Below are 18,234 nucleotides of genomic sequence, written 5' to 3' on the forward strand. Positions count from 1 at the left end.
CTTGATATCTTAATTTTTCAAGAAGCTCTATACATTTATATTTTCCTATTCAAATAAATACGTTTTCATCCGGTAAAACTTCGAAAAAAATTTATTACGAATATGTATTGAATAAATTTTTTCGTAATCCTAACGGTTAAAAAGTTATTGAACTTTAAGTACTCGTTACTAAGTAAATTTGAAGGAAGAAAAGTTCGAGCAACTCTTAAATGGAATTGACACCATTACTAGATAATTTATTTAATTTTTATAGATTTGAAATAATTTTTTACTTTTTGATAACTTTTCTGGTGACTGCATGTATTTATTTCAAAATTGATAAAACTCTAAACTGTTTATAATAATTAAATAATTTAATAATCGTTTATATAATTATGAATAATATTTATTATTACAATTTAGATATTTTTTCCTATGATTAGCAACTATTTGTGACAGAGATTGTTTCTGTTCTTCATCCTTTGTCCCAAGTTCATTATATTTTTCAATTAAAGCTATTACTTGCGGATGGATACTGAATTTAATTTTCTTCATATCTAATAAATTTTCTTTTATCGCGAATATTTAAAGCCCAATAACTTTTTACCCGTTAGGATTACGAATCAACTTATTCGATACTTTTTTCTAGAAAATTAAATTTCCTAGAAGAAAAATTGATGGCGAATTCAGAGAAAAATTTTTTTTCGTAGTTTTACCGGATGAAATCATAAAAAAAATTTGTTTACGTGTTATATAAACGGGAAATTATAAATTTATTGAGCTTCTTGAAGAATTGAGATATCAAGCGGCGCTTTGGAGGAAATTTTTTTTATGCCTTTGACATAATAGTCCTTGAAAAAAAAAAAAAAATGTTCTTTTTGGATTACTCTAATATTTATACTGTCTGTACGTTACTGTGTAAGTGGGAAAATTTCACTTGGGAGCCGACAGGATCGCCAAGGTAGAGAGGGGATAAGTTGACAATTTTTAGCAGACACAATAGAATATAGACAGGTCGGTGAGGTGGGGGCTACGTTTCCCTAAAATTTGGCGTACCTGAAACCTTCAGACATCAGTTGCTTCAGTGCCTTCCATAAGTTAACTTCGCCATCTAAGTTCTAACTTATTACCATCCAAATTCCAATATATTTTTTTAAATCTAACAATTTATAAAATAACCGAGTGAAAATGTCTGTTCTTCCTGATTTTGACGTTTTATTGAATTACTCTACTCTGCCATTGGAGTTTCCAACTTACGGATCTTCACCAGAAGGTATACGATCAGAAGAATCAAGTTCTTCTCCACCCTCCAGTTCTGACGAAGTCAAGACTTCAAAGACAACAAAAGGTAATGAAACATTTATAAGTGCAAATTATTTTCCAGATTTTTCTTGAAATTTTTTTTTCACACTGTAAAAAATCCGAAGTGAATTCGGATTAAAATTAAATTCGAATTCACTCCGTCACTCGGAGTTCCGGAGTTTTACAAAAAATCACTCCGCATGCAGAGTGAAATGGGAGTTTTTTTTAGCGGAGTGATTGCGGAGTGACGCGGATTTTATTTCACTCCCAAATCACTCCGGTCTGGAGTTTGAATACTTAAATAAATTTATATTTATTTATATTAAACTGCTAAACAATATGTGTGTATGTGTGTGTGTGTGTGTGTGTGTGTGTGTGTGTGTGTGTGTGTGTGTGTGTGTGTGTGTGTGTGTGTGTGTGTGTGTGTGTGTGTGTGCAATAGGGTGCTTAAAAAAAAAAACTTTAATTTTTTTTTTGCTCTTACCCCCTAAAACGTTAGTGGTTGCCAGAAAAATATCCTCCCAAAAGATGGGCTCTCTAGCTCAACTCTAAGAGGTCGCTATTTTAATTTTAATTTCCCTTTTGATTAACACGTAAAAATTTATTTTTTCATTCAAAGTGTAATTACTCATAAGCTGCTCAATATTTTTCAAATTTATACATAAATCTTTAAATTTGATTTCTCAAGCTTTCCAAAACCCTATGACAAGTCATAATTACCATTATTCAAATGTCAATTGAAGCTATTTGAAAAGTATCGACTTTAGATTTCAAAATGAAATTGTTAATTTTCGATTTTTTTTTGCTAGCTTCAATTGGGGATAGTTACGACTTGTCATAGGGTTTTGGAAAGCTTGAGAAATGAAATTTGAAGATTTATGTATAAATTTGAAAAATTTTGAGCAGCTTATGAGTAATTACACTTTGAATGAAAAAATAAATTTTTACGTGTTAATCAAAAGGGAAATTAAAATTAAAATAGCGACCTCTTAGAGTTGAGCTAGAGAGCCCATCTTTTGGGAAGATATTTTTCTGGCAACCACTAACGTTTTAGGGGGTAAGAGCAACAAAAAAATTAAAGCTTTTTTATGAAGCACCCTAGTGTGCAAGTGTGTGTTTGCGTGCATGTGTGCGAATGTGTACTTGTGTGTGTTCGGATGTGTGCAAGTATCTGCGTGTGTGTCCGCGTGTGTGCATGTGTGCAAATGTATGTGAACAAATGTGTGTGTGTGTGCAAATGTGTGTCTATATATGTGTGTGCGTATCAGCTGATCATTTATGTAATACGCGAGTTTTTACTTCGATTTCATTGAGTGGAATTATTTTTTATAAATAATATTTACAAAACTCCGCCTATTGTTACATATAAGAATAACTTTATGAATACTTATTATTAATTAAGTCAATAAGTGTTATAATATTCTTATTTTATTTTATAGGTGGTATTAACATCCATAGAAAACCGCGGACTCGATTCAGTCCAAATCAACTGGATCATTTAGAATCTTTATTCGCGGAGAGCGAATTTTTATGTCGGCCGAGACGAATTTTCACTGCCAACGAACTGGGACTGGAAGAAAGACAGGTGAGAAAATTTTTCTATTTTCGTTATCACTTGTTTACAAATAATAAAATCTCGTACGGAGAATGAATTATTTTATAAAGCCGCACTAAATTGGCAATGTGGCGAAAATTGAAATAAACAGATGCAAGAACTACTATGGCCAAAGTAAAATAGAGAGCGACTTTATTACAAATAATTGTAAATATTTGAAATTTTATTACAGTCGTAATAATTTTTTATGTGTCTCTTTCAATTTCTGTCATGTGCCTAACATGGTCCGGCTTTACTATGACACCCCTGCTGAAAATTTTTTCTATTTACTTGGAAAATCATTGAAAAAAAAAAAAAAAAAAAAAAAAACGAGTTAGTGTATTTTAGTCCTAGAAAACTTGGTATTTCCTTATGTACCCCGTTTTGCCCCTCCCTCTTCTGCGTTCGGAAATTCGTAATTCACAACAAAATATTAACTATTAATTATTATAAAATTATACATCGATCTGATATTTAGAAATTTCTAAGTTTATAATTTTTTTACAGGTAAAAGTATGGTTTCAAAATCGTCGGATGAAAGACAAGAAAGAGAAAGACAGAGATGCAAAGCTTAGAAGAATAAATACATCGGCTGGGTATCGTGCTACTGTACATCATCAGCATCATCATCATCTACCACAAAATGTCGAGTTGAACACCGAAATATACAATAGTTATTGCCCAAATGCCGTCAGCTGTCAAACATCATACAGCGGGAGCCAACAAAACGGGCATAATTACACCGAGAGCTATAATAATGCTTCTAATTCTAATTCCATCGGATATCCTGATAATAATAATAATAACTGTAATTCGAGCATCAGTGGAATCAATAATAACCACAATAGTAATGGTTATTATTCACAACCTGATGATAAATCCTTAAATTGCATCGAGGATTTTTACTACTATACCACTACTGGAACCACGGCTAGTGAACCAATGACTGACTTAGATTTCGATGAACTTCTTTCTAAGCACGTACTTTGAACTTGATTAATTTTGTCATACTAATCTGCCAATTAAGTTATGAATACTATTTATAAATTATGTACTCTAAGACCGAGTGTGTAGTTAATATTAGCACACTTGCCAAACAGTATTTAAACACCAGAAACAATCAGAAACCATAGTTTTACATATGGCCTTAAAAGTCGAACACATTTACCGTGTGTTGAAATAATCTACGTTCGTAACACACTTGGCTTTTAAAAATTCGTTCGAGTCACATTAATTATTATTGTTTCTGAATACTCATATTGTCAGAAGAGAAAATAAGAAATATTGGCAAAAATCTTGTAAAAATTTTAATTCATTATTGTTGTAAATATTTTTTTAGATTATCTTTCTTTTTAAATAACTTGTAAGGTGAATGTGTTAAGCATTCCTAATATATTTAACTTATTAAGCGAATGAATATTTTGTAATAATAAAATCTAAGTAAAAATTAGTGATAATTTTATATTTGTATTTATGATCCTGTTCGTATGAATATAATTAATGTGTATAATTATTTGAATACAAATGTTTAACTTTTCAAATACGTTATTTTTCTTTATTTAATCATTAATTATGAGTTAATTCTTAATAGTTTTTAAAATATACCTCAAAGTAAAAACTTGTCAACAAGCGGTCGTGCATCTAAAAATTTTTTCATTTATTAGATTTATCCAGATTAATTTTTTAGATTTATCCCGATCGGATTAGATCTTTGGATGTACATTGAATAAAATTAATGAAAATTCCATTTAAACAATAAAATAATATTTTACCATTATAGGGGAAGGGAGGGGGGCAAAACGGGCCCCCTCAAATTTTTGATGCCTCGAAATATTAGGGTGCAAATGGGCCGCCCAAAATTTTTAACATGAAAAATGTTGGGGGGAGGGGGTAAAATGGGCTGTCTAGACTTTGAAAACCTACGAATATTTTTTAGCCAAACGGGTTCCTAAAATTTTTTTAACAGATATGATTAAAGAATTATGATAAGGGGCAAACTAGGTCACGAGTTCAACAGCATTACTAACTATAATTTTTTTTAAAAACAATTTATTCTATATAATCGAAAATAATTAAAATATAAGCAATCAAGTAATGAAATTAAGTTATTTTTAGGTCCAAATTTTCACTATCAACTCTTTTCTATACTAAACACACAGCAAAAAGTTTCAAAACACAAAACAAGCGACAAACATACATTGAGTTTTGTTGGGGGCCCGTTTTCCCAACTTTTCAGGATTTTTTAATTTTCATAGACACAGCAAATTAACACAAGAAACTCAGCAGAAGGAAAAAAAAAGTGAAATAAGCTAAAAAACTCGCATTATAAAAATTTTTTAAGGGGGCCCATTTTGCCCCACATTTTTTAATTTAATATTTTTAATGGATAGAACAAATTAACGTCAAATACTTGGCGAGGGAGTAAAAAAAAGTAATACAAGTAAAAAAAACTGAGGATTTAAACATTTTTTTTTTAAGGGGCTTATTTTATCCCCCCCCCCTTCCCCTACACTATTGTTTACCGCTGTCTGCATCCACTGAAGAGAAGTATACATATATAACTTTTACAGCCTCAAAATGTAAAAATTATAGATTTAGGTTTACAGAACTCACAATGTAAAAATTACATTTTTGGTTCTGTAAAAATTACATAATTTTATTGACAGAAAAAATCTGTAAATTTTACAGACTTTTCTGTAATTTTTACAGAACTGTTTTTTCCGCGTGCGTGAGTATTTATTCTGTACCTCCCCCACATTATACCATTATAATAAAACATAATTTTGTAATTAAAAAGTGCCAGCCTCTTACCATTAGCACTGAATTCTGATTACTTTTAATGGTCAAATAATTTTATTAGATGAATTAGATTACGAAAAAAGGGGAATAAAATAAAAAAGGTTACGACAAAACTCAATAGGAAAATGTATACATATATATAGTGAAGTTGTAGAATTCACAGAAGTATTTATGTAAAAAATACAGAGCAAAATACATGCGCACACTTACCCCCATACACCTGCACACACTTACCCGCACACCTACACACATGCGCACACTTACCCCCACACACTCGCACACATGCGCACACTTACCCCCATACACCTACACACATGCACACACTTATCCGCACACATGCGCACACTTGGCCGCAAACCTGCACACGTGCGCACACTTACCCACAAACCTGCACACATGCGCAAACTTACCCGGATAAGTAAATATTACATAAAGTAATAAAGTATAATCTACAGAAAAAATATGTAATTTTTGCAGAACATTATCTGCTAGTTTACATTATGATATTCATAAAAATAACATTTATGAATTTGTAGAAATAACATATTTTATCTGTAAATGTTACAAATAATATCATCAGTAAATTTTACAGATTTTTTTCTGTAACTTTTACAGAAGTGTTTTTCCCGTGCGGGAGATTGGAAAATATTGATGGATATTATCATCATAAATAAAAATTTTATTGAAGGCACGCCTGACTATCGCGCCTTATGTATCCCTTCACAGTATTTGCCCTGATAGCCAAGCTAGCGACAAACTACAGCAGCGACATGCCACCAAGTTGGCCGCAAAAATTTGCGTTCTCATAAGTTGACGGGAAGTTGCTTTCAATTTTCGAAAAAGATGGCGACAGGTTGCGGCAGTAGATTGTCGCCAAATTTCTGAGAAAGTTACACGGAAAAAAGCGCAGCTCAAAATTAGCTAATAATTATAGTCGTCAAATAAAAATTACTTTCCTAAGAGAAATTTCCAATCTCAAACCAAAAATTACTATTATCAATGGAAAATTACATTTTTTTGTTGATTCTTACAATCAGTATTGTAAATTTTACGATTTGTAAAAGTTATAATACAGATTAGCAAAAATTGGATAGAGAATGGTAATAATCCATAATTATTTTACAACAATCATTCTGGAAATAACAAAATTCAAAAATCTCTTTGATAATATTACAATTCTGCGTTAAAAACATTTGTAAGAGTATAAATTGAATATTACAAATCAATAAGAATGAATTACTATAAAACTTATATTTATTTTTATCTATTCTATAAAATTCAGTAGATAAAATAAAAAATATTAGTATAGAGTAGATAGTGATTTTTATTTGGAAACAACAGAAAAGTCACTCATGACTCAAGTTATGTTTACATGAATTTCGCAAAAATTATTCATTTATATCCTGATTATTACAATTTGTAAGATTATTAATTTCATTTTATAACATTTTAAAACTATTACTGAAAACATTGTAAAAAGAACTCTGGTATTCTAAAAATGATAATATCAATTAAATTTTGTTGAGGTATTGCAGTTTTTAAAACATCGATAACGTGAATTGCTACTTAGCGGGTAAAAATTGCTATTTGCCTGTAACTTTTAATACGAGAAATATAATATCGACTGCGTTGTATTTTATTCATATTCGGCATATACTTCGAGATATTGGAAGGATACCTGTAGCCGAGTGGTTAGCATGCTTGCACTTTAACTGGAATATTCGCAAGGCGTAGGTTCGAATCCTACAGTGGTAAAAAAAAAAAAGATGGTGGATTTTAAATAGGTATTGAGATATATACCTAAATATATATATACAGATACATTCCGACGATATGTATATATATATATATATATATATGTTGGAAAAAAAATTTATTATTACACACGAGGAAACAATTTTTACTATCTGGATTAGTAAAAATTCAATAGCAGTCTCAGTGAACGTTTTATTCTAAGATAGATTTTTTACTAAATCAAATGGTAAATTTTATTGAATGCTTTAGTTTTGTACTCTTAAACTCAAAGTAATTTGACTTATAACCCGCATGGAAAAGCTATATATTGTTAAAAGTATATAAAAAAATATATGGTGAATATGTGATAAATATATAGCGGCAAAAATATCTATATTGAAAAATATATGTTTTTTACATATATTGGATTATATATTTATCATAATGTATTTACGTGTATATAATGTTTTGTATTTTTCTTTATATATCTTCTTTATATATAAAAATTACGTGTCACGTTGTTTGTCCGCGATGAACTCCGATTTTACTGAACCGATTTTAAATTTGATTTGCACACCGTGTGCAATTTGATCCAACTTGAAAGATAGGATAGCTTACATCTCAATTTATAGTCGCAATATTATTTTATTGCAAATTATTTGTCTATTATTTGTCAGTCACAATTATCTGTAAACTCCAACCGATTCTAACCGATGACGAAATCTGTTGAGTAGATTGAGTAAGTATTCAATAGATGGCGCTATGTTAGAAATACAAATGTTTTAAAGTCCTCCTAGAGAGTAAGTCGCCGTCGGTTTTTACCCCCACTATAGAAAAAGAAGTCTAATCTCACGCCGTTACTACTCATTAACATTACAAACCGAAAATTTCCGACAATTTCCGACGGTGATTTACTCTCTAAGAGGACTTTATATAAGCTATAATTTGTTTATTACATTCACATGTAATCCGAGTTGGAAAGAGATACAAACTTTACTATTACCAGGACAACAAGCAATTCATCGCCATAACATAATTGCACGTGTGTTCAAACAAAAATTCAAATCCTTAATTGATTTTATTGTTAAATATTAATTTTTTGGTATCACACGTTGTTGGTTGTATTCGATTGTGGAAAAGCGAGGTTTGCCTCATGCCCACATTTTAATTTGGTGTGGGTTCGAATTGGTCTGGGTTCGATTCCCAGTTCGGGCTATCTATATTTTTCTCAATATATCTATAAATTGTCTTATTGAGAAGGTTATTTGCATGTTTGCATGTTTAGGTTTCCACTATATTTAAATATACAGTCGACTCTGTCTGAAGGTTCGCTGCCTAAAGGTTCCCGCTGTCTATAGGTTCCAAGATACATTGCTTAAAGGTTCCCGGATATTCCCCCACCCGCTTTCTCGAGTGAAGAATCACAATTCAGTTTTCAAGCGCTAACTTAAATGCACGTGTTTTTGAGGTTATGTTTACTGCGCAATGTGTTCATTTTCGCGTGCGCCTCGGCGCTCCAGGGAAATATATTGTAGAGGAAGTGCTGATGGTGGGGAGGGAACCTTTAGGCAATGGTCCTGTCCCGACGTGGAACTTTTAGACAGAGTCGACTGTAGTGGAAATAACCTAAACATGCAAATAACCTTCTCAATAAGACAATTTATAGATAAATTGAGAAAAATATAGATAGCCCGAACTGGGAATCGAACCCAGACCAATTCGGTATTGCGCCGAGTGCTCTTCCAGTTGAGCTATCCGGCACTATACTATATTCCATTCAATTTGATCTATTACTTATTGAGCCACACCATTCGGTTTAATATGACAAGAACCTTAGCCACAGCAACGCGTGGCCGGGTCTGCTAGTTATCTCATATAATGCTCAATATATTCTTATCATATATGGATAGTATATATATAATTTATAAGTATAATATAATAAACTTGATATATATATCCATATCTTTTGATTCGTATAATTAGTGGTATACGGTCTCTATATAATTGATTATATATGAAAGAATTTATATGATTAAATATATGGTTCGCGGTATATTGGAATTATATTTTTCCAGTATATTAAAACTTATATTTTTTGCAATATATTGAAAATTTTATTTTTTCAATTTACTTTTTCAATTTCTACACAATTCCACAAAAAAAGCCAAATTTATTATTTTTTCTCCTTCTTTTCATTGACCTTATATTTACTGGCACTAACCTAAAAAAAGTAAAAAAAGTGACATATATTTAACAATATATTGGAAACCATATATTTTGCAATATATTGGAAAACATATATAAAAAATATAAAAAATACTATATATTAATTAATATACTACTTTCAATATAATATGTCAATATAAATAAGATATATTAAAATATATATGTAAAACATACATAAAAAGTCATATATTGATAAATATATTGATAATATGTTGTAGCAATATATTTTTTTTCAATATATTATCATATATTAATACGGCGAAAATATAAATATTATTTTATATATTGTACAATATATCACATTATAATATTCATATATTCTATCATATCTGTTTTCACATATAAAGTTTTTTCATGCGGGGAATTAGTAATTCATAGGATTATGTGATTATAATTTTTACTCATTTAAAAGGAAAATTCCCACATTATTGGACCGTTTCAAGTTTGCCTCGGCGAAATAGTAATTTTTATTTGAAAATTACCGAATATTACCAGATTTTTTTCTTCGTGTGTTTATTCTCGTATCCCTGAAAGTTTAAACGTTATATTAATTTTTTAGTAAATAAACGAAGCAGCCGCTGCGACTTTTGTAGCACGTGTTTTTTAAAAGTACAATAACAAATTGAAAAAAATCTCGTTAGTTAACAATCGTTCAACTTGTTGAAATTAACTTTGAGTAAAATTTCCAACGGGAATAAATTATATAAAGTGTTCAGAATACACCATATTTTTTTCAAATGTAAAAAAAAAATTTAATACCTCAAATAAATTAATTAATGTGTCATACTCGCTTTTGACACCGCGCGCGCAACCTAAAAATATCGCGCGGAAACTCGTTTTTAGCGTTAAATTAAAATTATGAATAATGGAGATAAAAATCCGGGGAGCCGGAGTTTTTTATTGGAAATTTCCTCCTCTTCAAGAATCTTTTCGTAAAATTTCTTGAATATTAATAGTCTATGAAATATTGGCAAAAAACGAAATGCCTTCTTTTTTTTGTCTTTAATTGTTCATAACTTATGCAATTTTTTACGTGCTAATACACACTTTTAGGACATTTTTCTAGGCGTCATTCCGGATCCCATGAGCTATCGCACCTAATTTTTAAAGCAGTATCTCTATTTTGGGCCATTTTCAACTTGTCGACTAGACTATTGTATGAAAAATTCATGGCTGTATTTATGATTTGTGAACTTAGTATGTGCTAATGAGATTAATTTTAATAGAATATAAAACGACAAAAAATATATTATGTGCACCAAGTACGTTTAAATAATGTTTTTTTCTTTTTGGATATTTTAAAAAAATTAGAACAAAAATTTTTAATAATTTGACAGCATCTCAGTTATTTGATATTTTTTTTTATTCCAGTCTTTTTGTGTAAAAACAATAAATTTACAGACAAGTAATTAATGTTTCATAGGGGAGGGGGGGGGGGCAGAGAGGGCCCCTCAAAAATTTCAAAACTTGAAAAAATATGGGGGCACAGCGGGCCCCGCTAAAATATTGATAATAAAAAAAAATTTTTTTATTTTCGCCTATTTACTATAAATCCAATGTATTGGCGCATTTTTAGCCCTACGCATGACATCTGGGGCAAAATGGACTAGCCGAAAATTCTGAAAAAACGATTTTTTTATATTTTCTGGCTGATTCTCTTTGTCTGGGGCCAACTTGGTCATTAAAAATATTCAAAAATTAAAATTTTTTTTTTTAGTTGTTAAATTTTCGAAATAAAGTAAAATTATCACTAGTCTAAAAAATTAAAAAACACGTTATTTGGGTTAAAAATAATGGCAAAAAAGAAATATAGAATTTTTTTTTTTAATTATAATAATTGATTAATCTAATCTGATGGTTGAAAGCCACAAAATGTAATAACCGGCTTAGGGGGGCCTTCCGGTCTCCCCTAATGAGGCCTAAAATAGACCACCATAACTTTTTATCAAATATTTATTATTACTATATAAATGTAATTATAAAAATTTATTAAGAAAGTTAAAGATAATAGAATTACATTTTAAAGTTATATCACAGCAAACTATTAAAATGATTTTTTTTACTATTAAAATACAATCGTTTTATAGTTCTTTGAAAATATCACACGTGTAGCTTCGCACAATTTTGTTGTGAACACCGACACATGAATCATGGGCCCAATTTTTACATTGGCCACATTGAATCCACGGCTCTAAAGATTCCGAGTATAATTCGGCACAAAAAATACAAGCCGTATCATCGACTGATTGTTTTGATTTGCTTTTTCCTTTACCCTCTCCTTCATAATTAATTGTTAAAATAAAATGAAAAATAAAATATATAAAATCTGAAATTTTTTAGGGGGGCCCGCTCTGCCCCTAATTTTTGATTTTTCAATTTTAATGGACGCAGCATAATAAAGTGAAAATGAGTATCAAGGGTCTAAAAAGAAGTAAACGCGTTAAAAAAATTAATCATATTATAATTATTTCCCTTAAGGGGCCCGCTCTGCCCTCCCTTCCCCTAAATATTGAACTATCCATGTAATAAATCCAATAGTTATCTCATGAAAGGTAGACAAAGTCTCAGTCATTATAGGATTAAAAACATTTATGGTATATATCTAAATAAGTAAATAAGTGAGGGTTCAATTACGGCGCCAGACTTCACACCTTAGTTCATTAAAATACATTTAGCCGGCCACAAATCGTTTTTGATAACAATAGTGTAAATGTAAGTCTTAAACTCCCTTCACAAAGACAATTTATTTTAAACGGACAATTGAAAAGTGTGAAGTCTCCATGAATTTACTGAACTTATTCTCTGGACGTTACGGAGCCAGAGTTTCAATCTAAAATCGATTAAAAGACAATTTTTTTTCATAATCTTGACGTTAAAATGAAAATAACTAGCGAACAATGCGGGATCCGAAAAAACTTTGGGAATAACTCTAAGGGATTAAAATTATCTACAAACAAGGTCTTAAGATGTTTTGTATTGCGTCTAATAGTTTCGTCGGAGTATTAGGACGATGTCAAAATTTAATATAAATTCGACTTCAACCTCAAAGATCTTTTGAACAAATAGATTTATCAAAAACTGATAAGAAGCTTTTTTTGTAGAGCATTCAATTACCTACAAAAATATGCCTGCCAATTATTCCTATGATGCATCGTTAACTATTTATTTTTTTCAAAAATTTGTAACTTTCTTTTGGTTGAGTAGAAAAATTATGAGAAACGTTTCTGATGGGGTAAAAGAAAAGAAAATATTTTCGGCCAAATCTAAAGGAGTTGGGTTCAAAAGTAGTCGATTTGGCGTGGAATGCCCCATATATATATATATATATATATATATATATTTTAGAGTTGCCCAAAAAAAAAAATTATTTTGGCTATCATTCCAAAAGCTTCTCTAAGGTATAAAAAAATTCCCTCCAAAGCGCAGCTTGATATCTTAATTTTTCAAGAAGCTCTATACATTTATATTTTCCTATTCAAATAAATACGTTTTCATCCGGTAAAACTTCGAAAAAAATTTATTACGAATATGTATTGAATAAATTTTTTCGTAATCCTAACGGTTAAAAAGTTATTGAACTTTAAGTACTCGTTACTAAGTAAATTTGAAGGAAGAAAAGTTCGAGCAACTCTTAAATGGAATTGACACCATTACTAGATAATTTATTTAATTTTTATAGATTTGAAATAATTTTTTACTTTTTGATAACTTTTCTGGTGACTGCATGTATTTATTTCAAAATTGATAAAACTCTAAACTGTTTATAATAATTAAATAATTTAATAATCGTTTATATAATTATGAATAATATTTATTATTACAATTTAGATATTTTTTCCTATGATTAGCAACTATTTGTGACAGAGATTGTTTCTGTTCTTCATCCTTTGTCCCAAGTTCATTATATTTTTCAATTAAAGCTATTACTTGCGGATGGATACTGAATTTAATTTTCTTCATATCTAATAAATTTTCTTTTATCGCGAATATTTAAAGCCCAATAACTTTTTACCCGTTAGGATTACGAATCAACTTATTCGATACTTTTTTCTAGAAAATTAAATTTCCTAGAAGAAAAATTGATGGCGAATTCAGAGAAAAATTTTTTTTCGTAGTTTTACCGGATGAAATCATAAAAAAAATTTGTTTACGTGTTATATAAACGGGAAATTATAAATTTATTGAGCTTCTTGAAGAATTGAGATATCAAGCGGCGCTTTGGAGGAAATTTTTTTTATGCCTTTGACATAATAGTCCTTGAAAAAAAAAAAAAAATGTTCTTTTTGGATTACTCTAATATTTATACTGTCTGTACGTTACTGTGTAAGTGGGAAAATTTCACTTGGGAGCCGACAGGATCGCCAAGGTAGAGAGGGGATAAGTTGACAATTTTTAGCAGACACAATAGAATATAGACAGGTCGGTGAGGTGGGGGCTACGTTTCCCTAAAATTTGGCGTACCTGAAACCTTCAGACATCAGTTGCTTCAGTGCCTTCCATAAGTTAACTTCGCCATCTAAGTTCTAACTTATTACCATCCAAATTCCAATATATTTTTTTAAATCTAACAATTTATAAAATAACCGAGTGAAAATGTCTGTTCTTCCTGATTTTGACGTTTTATTGAATTACTCTACTCTGCCATTGGAGTTTCCAACTTACGGATCTTCACCAGAAGGTATACGATCAGAAGAATCAAGTTCTTCTCCACCCTCCAGTTCTGACGAAGTCAAGACTTCAAAGACAACAAAAGGTAATGAAACATTTATAAGTGCAAATTATTTTCCAGATTTTTCTTGAAATTTTTTTTTCACACTGTAAAAAATCCGAAGTGAATTCGGATTAAAATTAAATTCGAATTCACTCCGTCACTCGGAGTTCCGGAGTTTTACAAAAAATCACTCCGCATGCAGAGTGAAATGGGAGTTTTTTTTAGCGGAGTGATTGCGGAGTGACGCGGATTTTATTTCACTCCCAAATCACTCCGGTCTGGAGTTTGAATACTTAAATAAATTTATATTTATTTATATTAAACTGCTAAACAATATGTGTGTGTGTGTGTGTGTGTGTGTGTGTGTGTGTGTGTGTGTGTGCAATAGGGTGCTGAAAAAAAAAAACTTTAATTTTTTTTTTGCTCTTACCCCCTAAAACGTTAGTGGTTGCCAGAAAAATATCTTCCCAAAAGATGGGCTCTCTAGCTCAACTCTAAGAGGTCGCTATTTTAATTTTAATTTCCCTTTTGACTAACACGTAAAAATTTATTTTTTCATTCAAAGTGTAATTACTCATAAGCTGCTCAAAATTTTTCAAATTTATACATAAATCTTCAAATTTGATTTCTCAAGCTTTCCAAAACCCTATGACAAGTCATAATTACCATTATTCAAATGTCGATTAAAGCTATTTGAAAAGTATCGACTTTAGATTTCAAAATGAAATTTTTAATTTTCGATTTTTTATTGCTAGCTTCAATTGGGGATAGTTACGACTTGTCATAGGGTTTTGGAAAGCTTGAGAAATGAAATTTGAAGATTTATGTATAAATTTGAAAAATTTTGAGCAGCTTATGAGTAATTACACTTTGAATGAAAAAATAAATTTTTACGTGTTAATCAAAAGGGAAATTAAAATTAAAATAGCGACCTCTTAGAGTTGAGCTAGAGAGCCCATCTTTTGGGAAGATATTTTTCTGGCAACCACTAACGTTTTAGGGGGTAAGAGCAACAAAAAAATTAAAGCTTTTTTATGAAGCACCCTAGTGTGCAAGTGTGTGTTTGCGTGCATGTGTGCGAATGTGTACTTGTGTGTGTTCGGATGTGTGCAAATATCTGCGTGTGTGTCCGCGTGTGTGCATGTGTGCAAATGTGTGTGAACAAATGTGTGTGTGTGTGTGCAAATGTGTGTCTATATATGTGTGTGCGTATCAGCTGATCATTTATGTAATACGCGAGTTTTTACTTCGATTTCATTGAGTGGAATTATTTTTTATAAATAATATTTACAAAACTCCGCTTATTGTTACATATAAGAATAACTTTATGAATACTTATTATTAATTAAGTCAATAAGTGTTATAATATTCTTATTTTATTTTATAGGTGGTATTAACATCCATAGAAAACCGCGGACTCGATTCAGTCCAAATCAACTGGATCATTTAGAATCTTTATTCGCGGAGAGCGAATTTTTATGTCGGCCGAGACGAATTTTCACTGCCAACGAACTGGGACTGGAAGAAAGACAGGTGAGAAAATTTTTCTATTTTCGTTATCACTTGTTTACAAATAATAAAATCTCGTACGGAGAATGAATTATTTTATAAAGCCGCACTAAATTGGCAATGTGGCGAAAATTGAAATAAACAGATGCAAGAACTACTATGGCCAAAGTAAAATAGAGAGCGACTTTATTACAAATAATTGTAAATATTTGAAATTTTATTACAGTCGTAATAATTTTTTATGTGTCTCTTTCAATTTCTGTCATGTGCCTAACATGGTCCGGCTTTACTATGACACCCCTGCTGAAAATTTTTTCTATTTACTTGGAAAATCATTGAAAAAAAAAAAAAAAAAAAAAATGAGTTAGTGTATTTTAGTCCTAGAAAACTTGGTATTTCCTTATGTACCCCGTTTTGCCCCTCCCTCTTCTGCGTTCGGAAATTCGTAATTCACAACAAAATATTAACTATTAATTATTATAAAATTATACATCGATCTGATATTTAGAAATTTCTAAGTTTATAATTTTTTTATAGGTAAAAGTATGGTTTCAAAATCGTCGGATGAAAGACAAGAAAGAGAAAGACAGAGATGCAAAGCTTAGAAGAATAAAAACATCGGCTGGGTATCGTGCTACTGTACATCATCAGCATCATCATCATCTACCACAAAATGTCGAGTTGAACACCGAAATATACAATAGTTATTGCCCAAATGCCGTCAGCTGTCAAACATCATACAGCGGGAGCCAACAAAACGGGCATAATTACACCGAGAGCTATAATCATGCTTCTAATTCTAATTCCATCGGATATCCTGATAATAATAATAATAACTGTAATTCGAGCATCAGTAGAATCAATAATAACCACAATAGTAATGGTTATTATTCACAACCTGATGATAAATCCTTAAATTGCATCGAGGATTTTTACTACTATACCACTACTGGAACCACGGCTAGTGAACCAATGACTGACTTAGATTTCGATGAACTTCTTTCTAAGCACGTACTTTGAACTTGATTAATTTTGTCATACTAATCTGCCAATTAAGTTATGAATACTATTTATAAATTATGTACTCTAAGACCGAGTGTGTAGTGAATATTAGCACACTTGCCAAACAGTATTTAAACACCAGAAACAATCAGAAACCATAGTTTTACATATGGCCTTAAAAGTCGAACACATTTACCGTGTGTTGAAATAATCTACGTTCGTAACACACTTGGCTTTTAACAATTCGTTCGAGTCACATTAATTATTATTGTTTCTGAATACTCATTTTGTCAGAAGAGAAAATAAGAAATATTGGCAAAAATCTTGTAAAAATTTTAATTCATTATTGTTGTAAATATTTTTTTAGATTATCTTTCTTTTTAAATAACTTGTAAGGTGAATGTGTTAAGCATTCCTAATATATTTAACTTATTAAGCGAATGAATATTTTGTAATAATAAAATCTAAGTAAAAATTAGTGATAATTTTATATTTGTATTTATGATCCTGTTCGTATGAATATAATTAATGTGTATCATTATTTGAATACAAATGTTTAACTTTTCAAATACGTTATTTTTCTTTATTCAATCATTAATTATGAGTTAATTCTTAATAGTTTTTAAAATATACCTCAAAGTAAAAACTTGTCAACAAGCGGTCGTGCATCTAAAAATTTTTTCATTAGAGAAAAAATTCCATTTTAATTGACACTAATAAAATTTTGTTTTAATCCTGCACAAAAAAAAATAATTCTTGGGGCAACAAATTTGTTGTGTTATGAACTGAAAACAAAAATTTTATTTGGATGATAAAAAATTTTATAATTCAAATAATTTTTTCTTGCTCTAAAAAAATTTTTTCTCGCTCCAAGAATTTTTAAGTTTACAATTTATAGTACCAAAAAATTCTTGTGACAAGTAAAAATTTTTTTGGGACGAATTAAAATTTTTTGCATTAATAAATCCTTTTTTTTGGTTCGAACAAAGTTTGGATCAGTTAAAATCCAATTTGATCTGATATTTCATATATAGAAATATCTATATTTCGTGTAGATTTATCCAGATCGGATTAGATCTTTGGATGTACATTGAATAAAATTAATGAAAATGCCATTTAAACAATAAAATAATATTTTACCATTAAAGGGGAAGGGAGGGGGGCAAAACGGGCCCCCTGAAATTTTTGATGCCTCGAAATATTAGGGTGCAAATGGGCCCGCCAAAGTTTTTAACATGAAAAATGTTTGGAGCGGGGAAGGGGTAAAATGGGCTGTCTAGACTTTGAAAACCTACAAATATTTTTTAGCCAAACGGGTTCCTAAAATTTTTTTAACAGATATGATTAAAGAATTATGATAAGGGGCAAACTAGGTCAC

At 30.3% G+C, this 18,234-nt stretch overlaps 2 protein-coding genes across 2 annotated transcripts; both read left to right on the top strand.

The window, feature by feature from the left end:
- Positions 1–1,167: 1,167 nt before the first annotated feature.
- Positions 1,168–3,865, top strand: LOC130673940 (homeobox protein Hox-B3a-like). The gene is made up of 3 exons (XM_057479155.1): positions 1,168–1,327; positions 2,721–2,866; positions 3,383–3,865. The coding sequence occupies exons 1-3, from the start codon at positions 1,168–1,170 to the stop codon at positions 3,863–3,865; spliced, it is 789 nt and encodes a 262-aa protein (XP_057335138.1).
- A 10,362-nt stretch (positions 3,866–14,227) lies between these two features.
- On the top strand, positions 14,228–16,874 carry LOC130673941 (homeobox protein Hox-B3-like). The gene is made up of 3 exons (XM_057479156.1): positions 14,228–14,387; positions 15,733–15,878; positions 16,392–16,874. The coding sequence occupies exons 1-3, from the start codon at positions 14,228–14,230 to the stop codon at positions 16,872–16,874; spliced, it is 789 nt and encodes a 262-aa protein (XP_057335139.1).
- Positions 16,875–18,234: the final 1,360 nt, after the last annotated feature.

The sequence above is a fragment of the Microplitis mediator genome, chromosome 8, assembly GCF_029852145.1.
Source record: "Microplitis mediator isolate UGA2020A chromosome 8, iyMicMedi2.1, whole genome shotgun sequence".
NCBI classification, from domain to species: domain Eukaryota; kingdom Metazoa; phylum Arthropoda; class Insecta; order Hymenoptera; family Braconidae; genus Microplitis; species Microplitis mediator.

Coding starts and splice junctions, on each gene's coding strand:
- LOC130673940 (XM_057479155.1), top strand. CDS start 1,168: ATGTCTGTTCTTCCTGATTTTGACGTTTTATTGAATTACTCTACTCTG. Junction 1,328..2,720: donor GACTTCAAAGACAACAAAAG/GTAATGAAACAT, acceptor TTTATTTTATAG/GTGGTATTAACATCCATAGA. Junction 2,867..3,382: donor TGGGACTGGAAGAAAGACAG/GTGAGAAAATTT, acceptor ATTTTTTTACAG/GTAAAAGTATGGTTTCAAAA.
- LOC130673941 (XM_057479156.1), top strand. CDS start 14,228: ATGTCTGTTCTTCCTGATTTTGACGTTTTATTGAATTACTCTACTCTG. Junction 14,388..15,732: donor GACTTCAAAGACAACAAAAG/GTAATGAAACAT, acceptor TTTATTTTATAG/GTGGTATTAACATCCATAGA. Junction 15,879..16,391: donor TGGGACTGGAAGAAAGACAG/GTGAGAAAATTT, acceptor ATTTTTTTATAG/GTAAAAGTATGGTTTCAAAA.